We start from the raw sequence: 12,967 nt of genomic DNA on the forward strand, positions 1-12,967 counted from the left end.
AGGGGGACAGAGAGGTTACTCAAACGCTAACTGCAGCAGCTGGAGGGGAGGAAGCCTTTCAGCCAGGGCAACGGACAAGGCAAGCCTGGGAGGCTCTGGGACGCCTGCTCCCTCTCCAGGCAGCTTGGTTCCAACAGAAGCACAAGCACCATTTCCCGGCTAAGGAGACTTTCCCATTTTCTCCTTGCGTATACATAATTCATTTTTCACAACTTCTTCCTAATCCCATTTTGCAAAAATTCTATTCCCAATTCTTTGGGCCTCTCTGAATTGTTCAAGGCCAGGAATTCCCTGCAAGCCTTGTTGCCGCAGGGACAACAAGCCTGGTTCCCCGACAGCTGACAAGCTCAGCAGACTGCCCTGCAGGGAGCGCCCGCTCACGCAGTGTGAGCTAACCTTCTCCAAAGCACTGCTGTGCCTCAGTGTCAGAATGAGAACCACAGGTGACCACATGCAGTGTATCCAAACGGCCCATATCCTGGCTTAAGGACCACAAAGATGCCTACACAAATAAAACCCTCCTCAAGCCTGTTGTAGAAATTTTTGTATTTCAAAACCCTCCAGGGGGAATAAGTGTTCTTCTTTAACCAGCCTAAATTTGTTACTATTTTACCTGTATTTACACTGAAGGATTATTTCAGGAAAACAAAAGGTGTTACAAATACAAATTTTCCACACTGCTCCAAAGGGCCTGCAAGGCCAGAGCACTGGCCAGACCCTGCTCACAAAGGAAAAGGCACATGTGAAGTCCATATTCATGTGACTCAAGTCTCGGGATCCAAGGCCTGTGAAAAACTGAACTACTACGCTGGGTAGAAGCTTGCAAGGTAAGGAGATACAAAGAGAGCAATATTAAGGCAGGGCCTCCACAGAGTTCATTCCAGCAAACAAACCATAAACAAAAAAACACTTCTCAGCAGTACCTACTACAAGTTATATCCCTTGACCCTACTCATTCACATTTTGCCCAATCACATTTACTCTTCTTTTCAGGCAAACATAATTAAAGATCAGAGTATCCGCTGGGCCCACATCCTTGATGCAGCTGAAAAAATGAAAGGTCACAGTCTGATCACTTGCATCAAGCAGTCACAAAGGAGCCTGCCATTTGCTTGTATTGACCTTATTTTCAGAGTATGTAACTAATGAGATTGGATGGTTTCAAAATTATCCTCTCATTTCTTACAATAACCCTGTGAGAGGTGTTGGCAAGACTGGCTCCAATGAACAATTTAGCCCAAGAAAGTTAAATGTCACATCTCAAGTCTCAGTGACAGGGTGAGAGCCAGTCTCAGTGACAGTCAGGGTAAGAGCCAAATTCAAACTAGGAACCCTGAGTCGCCCCATCTTGGTTGACTACACTGGAGGAGTAAGACAGGGAAGCAGGGAAAGGGGTGACGGAGGCAATACTCTGAGATCTGCAGGGTCACCCCCACCTGAATATATGGAGCCACCTGCAGTGACCCTGATCCAAAGGAGCATGGCCATGGCAGCCACGTGGGTGGCATGAGCCTGCCCTGCAAGGAGCACCCCAGGACTCCTCCTCCAACTGGGAAGCCACACCATGGAGTAAGTCACATTTACAGGCCACAGAGCATAGAGGCAGGAAACCCTGGGGCAAGACAGGACTTGCTGCTCCCTCAGCTCTTATCTCAACCAACTGTGCTGGTTCTCTCATTCACTTGCAGAGGGAAACTTGAGTGAGATGAAGAGCAAGACTGAGAACTGAGAAAGAGCTCTGACCAACTAAGACAGGTTTACTCCATCCAGTCCCACGCACGAAAGTGAAAGAGAAAAGAAAGGGTGCACTGTTTGTTCACAGGAAGCACGAAGCCACAGCGGGTCTCGGCTCTGATGGATCCACAAAGGACAGAACGTGCTAACATGGGCACCTCAACACAAAGGAAATGTGTCTCCTGGCCCCACCTCTGGGCTACAGCTCCTGCTCTGTGGGCCCTCTAAAGCTGCTTTTACCCTGAAGAAGTGGGGAGGTGGGCGCTGCACACATCTCAGCAGCACCTGACAGTACCTGTTTCCGTAAGTCCTGAGCAGACCGATGCAGAGGGAGGGGATGGTGGCTGGCAGCAAGCCCCTTGGCTGAGGAGCCCGTGGAGGGGGCTGGCGTGGGCTGCGATGCTGAGACCTGCTCCCTTCGGCTGTCAGCCCGGTGGTCGCTGTGCTTCTCCTTCCCGGGAGTGGCCTCTTTGCTTTTGTGTTTTTGAACAGGTTCTTTCTCCCGTGTTGACCTGCTGGAACCGTTGAAAACTGGAAAGGAAGTAGAAGGGAAGAGGAAGATGACGTCATGGGATGGTACTAGATCAGCTAACCAATTTTACAAACATTCCTGTCTTTTATGCACAGGAAGTCCTTCTGTATTTTCTTCTTTATTCTCCCAGCTTCATTAAAGTAAAATTGACAATAATCTCTGTATATACTTATGATGTGTGACACTGGGGGTGGGGTGGGAGTAGGTGCAGGGCTGGTATTTGGTTCACCCCCAAATGCCAGCAACTCCATCTTGGTCTCCCACATGGGTGGCAGGGACTCAAGTAGATGGGTCATCATTTGCTGCCTCCCAGGCAAGTTAGCAGGAAGCTGGATCAGAAGTGCCATGGCCAGGACTCAATTCCAGGAACCTGGGTATGAGATTATGCATCTCAAGTGGCAGTTTAACTCGCTGCACTACGCGCAATCCCTGACATTCTTTTAAATACATACACATTACGATACAATTACACATCTACCACCTCACCTACTTACTTTGTGTGCAAAGAACATTTAACAACTACTTCCTAAGCAATTTTTCAGTATATAATCATTATTCTTTACTTCGGGAACCATGCCACATAGCTCATAACTCCTATTGCAGAAAGTTTATGGGCCCTTTGAACAAAATCTCCCTCACCTTCCTCCAGTTTTTTCAAGTGATAAAATAATCTAAGTTTCCTTCTACTTGTTTTCGGATTCATTTCTTCACCCTATGTAGTCCACTGTATGAGGTATAAGCTAGAGATGAACATTTTCCATCTCAGCTGGATGTGCGCCCTACTCTCTGCAATCCTTCCAACACTAGTGATTACAAATTCAAAACAGGTTTAAAACAGTGAAGTAAAGACCACATCTCGTCAAAATAGAGGATATGCTCCCATTTTGCACAAGGTTCTCCTGGATACTCTGTTACAGAGAAAATGGAGAGCTTCAAATGGCTGGCATTTATTCTAAATGTAAGCAACCAACCATTGTCAGAGCCATCAATCACATCCAAGCTGGCAGCGTCTGTGCTTGCTTTCAAGACAAATGAAAAGCAACATCCATAAGAAGTCATACTTCAATGTGATTAAAAATCAAGCCAAGGAACATGCACCCAGGCAATTCTTGACTGTTCACCAATTTTCTAAAGCAGTGAATACAGTTCCTTTATTGAAACAGTAGACAAAGTAGATGCTTTTTTTATTAAACCAACTCCATACGTCTGTTTTTACTGTCATGAAGATATGCCTCCCAGTGCATCCTCCTATTAAGAAGCACAAGTTCTATAATTACTTTTTTCTTTCAATTAAAAAAAGTCTATGGGATTGCTCCAGTTTTTACAATTTATTTGAAGTACAATTCCTAGCCATGTGCTTGGTACTGGGCAGTTTTCTCATATGTAAATTGGAATAAGACATTCCTATATGTGGACCACCTAGTGCAACGTCCGGGGCTCAGTAGCAGCCAACATTTGAGAGACATCATGACTGCATGTTCACAAGGGCCAATTCAGGTCGCCATTTAGTCAGACTGTGGGCATGATCTGCTCTTCCGTCCTAGCCCTCCCTGTACTTAGTGCAGGGATCAGGATTCGATATAGCCAGCACTTGAGCAAGACCCATCATAACCTGGTACTGTGTGGGATCATTACCTCTGCCACAGGGAACGTGCCTGTCATACCTTTAATGGGGGCCTTCAATGGGGAGAAAGCCCCGTAAAGCCACGACTTGTCCCAGTGCCCCCCAATAGCTTCTAAATATCACTACTTTCAGAAATGGAGGAGCTGCCAATCTCCTACCTGAGTAGTAAGAAATATTACATTGAAAACACACCCCACGCTTTCTACTAGCATGGTGAGGAGCACGTGGTCTCAAAGGAGGTTTATGGATACTTGGGAGACCCAGAGACCCTTGCAGAGACTCTGCTAGACTCTAAACTATTTTCATAATAGTAACAACACTATATCTGCCTCTTTATTGGGTTGACAACATGGATTAAGGGTGCAAGAAAAAGGTAGGTTAGCCAACAAGGAAATGCAAATCAAAACCACAAGGAGATATCATACTTCACATTCAAGAGTATGGCTCTCATCAAAAGACAGATAATGATGACATCTGGCAAGATGAGAAGAAACTGCCAACTTTCATATTCTACTGCTGGGAATATAAAATGGGGGACCCACTTTGGAAAACAGCTACCTTAGCATAAATATAGACAGTAGCACCAAAATGAACCATTAATCATTTTTTTCTTTATTACTAGTATTTTGGGGAAACTGCTTCTGCCTTTAGTTTGACAGCCTGTCAATAGCATCCAGAAGACCCTTCTGATGAACTCAGTGGAGATACATAAGGGATTCTTTCATACTCTATCATACAAAGTGCTGGGAATGATATAAGATGTGTAAGTCATTCAGTGAGCCATGATTTTCAAATGATCAATATAAGATGCTACAAAATTGTACATCATTATAATAAAAGAACCACCCAAAAGAGAAAGACAAATCAATGTATTGTATGAGGTGACAAGACTACAAAAAGGGGGCCGGTGCTGAGGCACAGTGGATTAAAGCCCCAGCCTGCAACGCCGGCATAACATATGGGCACCAGTTCGAATCCCGGCTGCTCCATTTCTAATCCAGCACTCTGCTACGGCCTGGGAAAGTAGTAGAAGATGGCCCAAGTCCTTGGGCCTCGGCACCCGCGTGGGAGACCCAGAAGATGCTCTTAGCTCCTGGCTTCAGATCAGCTCAGCTCTGGCCATTGCGTTCATTTGGGGAGTAAACCAATGGGATGGAAGACTTCTTTCTCTCCGGTTCTACTTCTCTCTGTAACTCTTTCAAATAAATAAAATAATTCTTGAAAAAAAAAAAAGAAAAAAAAGAGTACAAAAAGTTCACAGGCAGAAGTTCAAATTCCCATAGCCACTGACCTCTGGGAACCGGCCACTTTCAGAGTCTGGGTATGGTGTTAAAGCACAAAACCCTCTATGATGGCTCCCTTTTGGCCAAATATGTACCTGTCTGAGACCAATTATCTTCATACAAATCAAGCCAAACTACGTATGTGCAGAAACAGACACAAGAATCTGGTTGTCGTCAACTAAGCTGGACAGTCAAGAAATTTGTTACACTGTAATCTAATACTAAAACTTCGGGTTTAGAACACATGATTTTTCATAAAATGCTATTTTTGTGAATGTAACATGGATTGTGGTAATTTTAAATTAGCACTTTAAAATTTTCCTGCCTTTATACAACCAACATTAATAAAACCCAGGTTGCCCTTCAGTAGTTTTGAGGAGTAGAAAGGGAAGTCTTGAGACCAAAATGCCCAAAACCACAGGGTTGCACTCTTTTTCATATTGGTTTCCAGTCTATCCTAGCACCCACAAGTTTCCAAAACAAAGCCCAGATTCTGGGACGGGCAACCTCAGCTGACAGGCAAAGTTATCTGTTAACTATCCGACCACGGTGAGGCTACCTATGTAAGCCTTAGTGTTCTCACATGCACAATGGGGTTGATGCAGCCGCTCTATCACAGGTGCTTTGAAAACTCGGGGATCCAACCCTAATGTAGAAAGGGCTTAGCCGGGATGAAGATCAGCTTCTCACACACACTGCTTTCCAAATGAATGGTGGGCTGAGGCCAGTGCACACCATGGCCAGGCAGCAAATATCTTTTTTCTTTTTTTTCTTTTTATTTTTTGACAGGCAGAGTTAAACAGTGAGAGACAGAGAGAAAGGTCTTCCTTCCGGCCGGCACCGCGGCTCACTAGGCTAATCCTCCGCCTAGCGGCGCCGGCACACCAGGTTCTAGTCCCGGTCGGGGTGCCGGATTCTGTCCCAGTTGCCCCTCTTCCAGGCCAGCTCTCTGCTGTGGCCAGGAGTGCAGTGGAGGATGGCCCAAGTGCTTGGGCCCTGCACCCCATGGGAGACCAGGATAAGTACCTGGCTCCTGCCATCGGATCAGCGTGGTGCGCCGGCCGCAGCGGCCATTGGAGGGTGAACCAACGGCAAGGAAGAACTTTCTCTCTGTCTCTCTCTCTCACTATCCACTCTGCCTGTCAAAAAAAAAAAAAAAAGTCTTCCTTCCATTGGTTCACCCCCCAAATGGCCGCTGTGCCAATCCGAAGCCAGGAGCCAGATGCCCCCTCCTGGTCTCCCATGTGGGTGCAGGCAAGCAGCAAATATCTAAGACCTGAAAAAAGAGCAGATGCTTCCTCAGCAAACACACCTGTGCTGGGACTCAAATACACAGCTCTTTGCTTCTATTCAAATGCCTTGCAGGACCTTCCACCAGCACCGTGAACCCTAGTCCTCAGGAAAATGTTGCAGAAAGCAAAGCCCTGGCAGTTAGAGAAGAGGCAGGATGAGGCAGGTCTGAGCTGCTAACAACAGTGCCGGAGCAGAGTCCTCGTCAAGCGTGCTACTAAAGCATATTTTGATAGGATATCCCAAAGAGGGGGAAAGTTTTCAAATATGCAAAAATTGAAAACTGCATCAAATTAACATTGATCTGCCAACAAAGAGATGGTTTTCAAACGAACCCAGTTTCTGTAACCATCTTACTATTTTATAGCAGCAATATACCCAAATGGCAAACACAGCCAACAAGCCAAATCATGTGTTAAATGGGAAGAAAGAGGGGAGGGAAGCCTGGGCACAGAAGGCAGAACCAAAGACAAGGTATATTTTGTACTCAACAGCTCATTAATTTTAAGTGTCGTGGGAACCTGCCAGTTTTACCCCTGCAAGTAATTATCTTTTGTCTTAATTTGTAAGATTCTGGAGAAAGCAAGAGAAGGGGAGAATAAAAAAAAAATTCACTCACAGGGAAAGACTAAATCCTATGAACCTAAGAGACAGAAAGACTTCGATGTATAGAAGTCCTCTGCACACTGTCCCAATTAAAAGGAGTAATTGGACTAGCTTCTTTAAGCAGAGGGAAAAAATGCATTCATCAACATGAACCATAAGAGGAAACTGTATTGTACTCACACACAAATAAATTTACATTAATGAACATAGGCAAATATATTGATTTGTACACATACATTCTGAAAGTTAAATGGCCTATAGACTAATGTTTTCACACTTTGGCAAGCAACATCTTCAAATCCAAAGGCTAGCACTTTGATTTAGGATTGCTTTATCCCAAAGAAGACAAGACATGTTCCTGACTATGGATGAAAAGAAATCGGGCAAGAGATATTACTAGATTCATCTTTCACTGCAAGCATCTGAAAGGTGGAATGCTCTACTTTCTAAGAGGGGATTCACAGTTACAGCTCCAGGGAGCTTGTTTTAAAAAAATGTTTCCCATACGTTTCCTGGGTGAGCCCCTTAGGCAGCCAACGCAAAGCTGATCATAAGATATTTCAACCATCACAACACACGAGGATCCGGGTTTTGATGTCTAGTTCCTGGTTCACCCAACACATCTATACCTCAATTCCCTAAAGGATAATCAGCTGCCTCTCTTTTCTATCCTCCAGGACTTGCTGAAGTATTTTAAATAAAGTATATAACATGCTTTGTCTTCTTCCAAAGAAAGGAGCTATACAAATAGAAAAAGAGTGATCTTTTTTAAAACTCTTGCAACAATGGCAAAGGAGTCTCACCTCTGGAGGCACAAATTCCATTTTAAAGAGAACCAACAAGGCCAGAAATCCACTTTTGCCAGTCTGTAAGGCCTACCTGTAAGAGGTCTATTTCTGGCTAATTACTCAGGCTAACAAAGGTTCCCCACTCAAAAGCCAGGAGGTAATCCTGGGGATTTTGACCAGATGAGTAGGAAAGAAGAGTCCCCATCTGACAAAAGTTAGGGAGTATCCAGACTATCTTGGGTGACTCTGCTGTAGTTCTAAAGCCCTACCCTCCTCGAAAGCGAAATACGAGAGAAAAGCCTGGCTGAACCATCTGTGGGCAGGAAAACAAAAGGCCAGGAGGAAAGAATGAGCAAAAGACCCCAGGAATGGAACAGAAAAACACAGCTCAAACTTCCCCACCCCTAAAAGAAATGGAAGGGGCAAAAAAATAAAAAATAAAAAAAGTCACTGTAAATAAAAAGAAATGAGTTAAAAAAGGAAAAGAGGTCCATGACAAGGTTATGCTCTCAAGCCAGATATGTAAATGGAAGTTTCATGTCACTGCCAGTCTTCCCAACCGGGAGAGTCACAGCTCCATCCATTGGCTGGCATGAAATCCTTCTTACTGTACAAAAGCTGCACTTGCTCCCTGGAGCCAGTTCAACTTTGAGTCACTGTTGTCTGAAAACAATAGAATGTCTGACAACCTGTGCCAAGAGTTCAAAGGGATTTTTACTGCAGCATGTGTGAGTGCTACAACCCAATCTGCCCAGGGCCAACACAGCTCCACTAAGTTCACTACAGCATCCATGTGTGAAACTAAGAAAAGCCATGAGGACAGAGACTGGAGAGCCGAAGTACTCTCATAATCTCAAACCCAGCATGCAATTTACTCGCACCAGAGAATGAACCTCATGAAGTCTCCCACCACCCCAATTCTAGTATCATAAACCAAGATCATAAGCAAGTTCTACTGGTTTACAAGGCAACTATGAAACCCTTCTGGAATGGGATGGGAGAGGGAGCAGGAGGTAGGACAGGAGTAGGGGTGAGAGGGCGGGTATGAGGGGAAGAATTGCTATATTCCAAAAGCTGTACCTATGAAATATATATTTATTTAATAAAAGCTTTAAAAAAAAAAGCAAAAGAAACCATTCTGGAATTTTTAACCAGTGAAACCTCTCACTTTAATTACATAAAAAAAGCTAAGCCAACTGCATTCCTTTCAATGGAAGAATGTAAATGCTTTGAGTCATAGAATATTCTTTTAAATCAGGATTTAATTGCCACTGTCTCAAGATCTAAAAGTGTGAATATATTAATATGTGTAATGATATAAAATAACTAACAGACTTGGGTATATCTGCATTTAAGCATGTTTCTTAACTGTGTTCCTGATAACTTACGATACTCAAGTTTAACAGGCCATAAGAGCTTTATGAGAATATAAAGGTCAGGGCCACAAAAAGACCATAAATCAGAATGAATCTTTTTTGTCATTGAAAAATGGTTCCTCAGCCCTCCTGGCTCCCCCAAGGGCTGAGGAAAGGACTGGGATAATCCGATGATTACCAGTGCTAGGGCCTGAGTGCGCAACAGCCAGTTCCAAAACATCTGCATTCCCAGCATGCCAGAGGGCAGCTGTGGGAGAAGGATGTGGGCAAAGTACAAGAACCATAGGTTATCTCTGAAAGGAGACAAACATTAACTCTTTGTGGGGAGCAATTCGGACTATACTGTTACTGGAATTAAGATTTATTCTATGCATCTGCTCTCCCACAATATGGCGCTGGGAGAGAAGTAAACAGCTTCTACCCAGCTGCCTCTCACCAACTTGACAAGCTGCAGGAGCTGCTCCTGATTGGAGGAGAGCGGCGTGCTCGGCGTGTGGGCAGCCGAGTTGGGATTGGTGGGAGAGGACTATATAGGAGGAGAGAGACGGCATGGTGGTGTGGGTTGGTTGGAGAGTGCATTGGAGAGTTCGCGGGGAAGTTCGTTACTTCGTTCTTTCTCATTTCTCTACTCATTCTTGCTTTGGGAGTTTGCTGTTTACTTATTCTTACTTTACTATAGAAAGGACTTGTAAAAAAAGGGAACAACAAGCGCCCGGTCCGGTGCGGCTCCTCCGCGTGCGGAGGAGCAGCAAGTGGTGCCGTGACTCGGATGTGAAGCCTAGGCAGGGCTTAGTGTCGTTCCTCCATGAAGAGGGGGAGCGACATAATGGTGCCGTGACTCGGATAGGAAACCTAGGAGGGAAAGACCGGGAAGAAGTGGGAAATTACCGGAGAGAGAGACTAGTAAAGAGCCTAGGGGAAGGCCGGACGGAAAGAGTGCCGGTGAAAAGCTAGTTAGAACCTAGGAAAAAAGCCGCGGGGGAAGAAAATTAGAAGCTAGGAAGGAGGTATTAACTGGGAACGTCTGGGAGACTCAGTCTTCCATTACGCCCACTGCTCCAACATGTCACAGACGGTACAGACAATGGAGTTCTTTGGCTACTCTTTGCCCACTGGCTACCTCTTCCTCCTGCTGGGCACCATCCTCTGTTTCTCCCTAAAGATCATCCATGGGCTAAATATGGTTTCTCTCTCTCTCTCTTCCTACTCCCCACCTCCTCGCAGCTTTTCCTCTAAGCAAGGAAAACGAGGGGGGAGGAAAATTCATGCATTCGTAAGAGCAATCGTAGAGACGTCCCCCTGGTTTCTACAGCAGTGGAGGCAGGTGGGACGGAAAATGCGCGAGGCTGGGGAATCGATAGAAGTGCTGAAGCTGTGGCAACTCGTTGATCAGGTGCTTCAGAACCCCACGGAAGGGATAGTAGCCAACCCGGGAAGAACCAGCAGCAAACCCGGGGAGGGCCGAGCAGACGAAAGAACAGCGCAGGGTCCTGTGTTGCTCCTCCACGAAGAGGGGGAGCGACATAATGGTGCCGTGACTCGGATGTGAAGCCTAGGCAGGGCTTAGTGTCGTTCCTCCATGAAGAGGGGGAGCGACACTCTTGAAGAACAAATGGGAAAAAGTGGGTTTCTTTTCCCTGACTTCAAAAGATGACTGCTAAAAAAGTAAATGATAGGAATTCTGGCCCAAGAACAAGCCAACTGTTAACCACATACTAGGATAGACACCTTCAAAGTTTGCATGTGAGTTAAACCAGAACAAATCTCTGATTTATAAAACCAACCATACAAATTAACAGGAACAATTTCAGATAAAAATATTAGCAGAGAAATGCCAGAGATTCTAAATATAGGGGAAAAAAACCCAGAAACTTTCACTTGGCAGTAAGGACTGTTTTCAAGGCTCTTTAATTGGATCTTCCATCAGTCACACAAACTTCTACCCACCCACTTGCTCCTCTGGCCAGGTAACAAATGACTTTTCATGAACAGCAAAGTTTCCCAAGAGCCTGACCATTACCCTTACATCAGGCTAGGTGAATTTAACTAAAATTATCAAGTACTAAATAGTTTGGTAAAGTGCTAAGTAACACAATGGACATATTGCAGGATAAACATATGCCAGCAAATTACATAAATCAAACTTCATTACAGATCCTGAAGATCAAATACAGAACATTTAGTTTGCTTAGATCTGCAGGGACATTAGCGTTCTTGAAGATGCGAGCTTGAGACATGAGGTCAAAAACAGAAATAGAGGCCACCCTCCCCGCTGGCACTGTTCCGTAGTGGGCTAGGCCTCAGCCTGAGGCACTGGCATTCCATATGGGTGCCGGTTCCTGTTCCAGCTTTCCACTCCTGATCTAGCTCTCCGCTATGGCCTGGGAAAGCAGAAGATGGCGCAAGTCCTTGGGCCCATGCGCCTGTGTGGGATACCTGGAGGAAGCTCCTGACTCCTGGCTTCAGATCAGCCCAGCTCAGGTTGCGGACATTTAGGGAGTGAACCAGAAGATGAAGACCTTTCTCAATGCCTCTCTCTCTCTCTCTTTGTAACTCTACCTCTCAGATAAATAAATAAAATCTTATATATATAATATTCTCAATACTATTCCACATATATGTATATGGAATAGAATTGAGAATCTAGAAAAAAAACCTTTAAAAAAAAAAAAAAGCAGCCACCCTCCACATGTCTGTAGATCTCACCAAGTTTCTCATTTAGCTCCAACAGATCTTTTATTCCTAAACTATAATTCATATACCATGACTCATTTAAAGTGTACCATTCAATGGATTTTAGCACATTTACAGACTTCTGAGACCATCACACCCATGTCATTTAAAATGTTTGCATTACTCCTAAAAGCAGCCCCACTGTCCATCCCTAAGCTTCCCAACTGTAATGACTTTTTCAGCTAGTTGTTCACAGCATTTTACAAACAGGGAGATAGGCTTAAAAACGCTAAAGAACTGGCTGAATAACAGCTGGTTAGGAGGAAGTCCCCAAGTGAGAAGATTCTCCACCATCAGAAGCTTCTTCCAGGGGGCTGTCACAGAAACAGGAACAAAGGTGGGGCTCGGACATACAGGAACGACAGGAAGCCCTGGCCATCTGCTATGTGTGATGTGTCCTCCCAAGGCTCTACAGGGATGAGCAGAACCAACACTTCTGGGAAAGTAGAAGAAATCAGGATCAAATCATTATGCTGACTGGAATTATTGAGAACCTGTACCATGGAAACAACTCACAACACAGTCTAGTTAATAGTCCACTCTATGAGAAAGGCACAGTCTGTGATCTCCTCTTTAAGGATAAGGAAACACGAGTGGGCATTTGGCCCAACAGTAAGTTGCTACCTGGAATGCCCAGCATCGCATATCAGAGAGCCAGCTGCTCTGACTCTGACACAGCCTCCTGCTAAAGTGAATCCTGGGAAGCAGCAGATGATGGCTCAAGTACTTGGACCCCTGCCACCCACGTGGGAGACCCGGATGGCACTCCAGGCTCCTGTTTGGACTCCTCCAGATCTGGCTGTTACAGGCATTTGGGGAGTGACTCAGTGGATGGACGATCTCTCTCTCTCTCTCTCTCTGCCTTTCAAATAAAATGAAAATAAATTTTAAAAAGAAAGACAAACAGAAAGAAAACTAAAGGACAGAAAGGCCGCCTGAGGTTGTAGTCTTATGTAGTTTAGTGCCCAAAGTATAATTTGGCCTCTAACAAACTAGACCGC

General features: G+C 44.9%; 1 protein-coding gene across 9 annotated transcripts in view; it reads right to left on the reverse strand.

The window, feature by feature from the left end:
* Nucleotides 1-12,967, reverse strand: part of JARID2 (jumonji and AT-rich interaction domain containing 2) — a 258,168-nt gene that overhangs the window by 29,365 nt on the left and 215,836 nt on the right. For all 9 annotated transcript variants that reach the window (XM_089334426.1, XM_089334424.1, XM_089334427.1 and 6 more), the window contains one exon: nucleotides 2,030-2,265. In XM_089334426.1, coding sequence (XP_089190552.1) covers nucleotides 2,030-2,265 — 236 coding nt within the window. The remainder of the gene's footprint in view (nucleotides 1-2,029; nucleotides 2,266-12,967) is intronic.

This window comes from Oryctolagus cuniculus, chromosome 5, assembly GCF_051225735.1.
Source record: "Oryctolagus cuniculus isolate XC-2025 breed Fujian yellow rabbit chromosome 5, ASM5122573v1, whole genome shotgun sequence".
NCBI lineage: Eukaryota > Metazoa > Chordata > Mammalia > Lagomorpha > Leporidae > Oryctolagus > Oryctolagus cuniculus.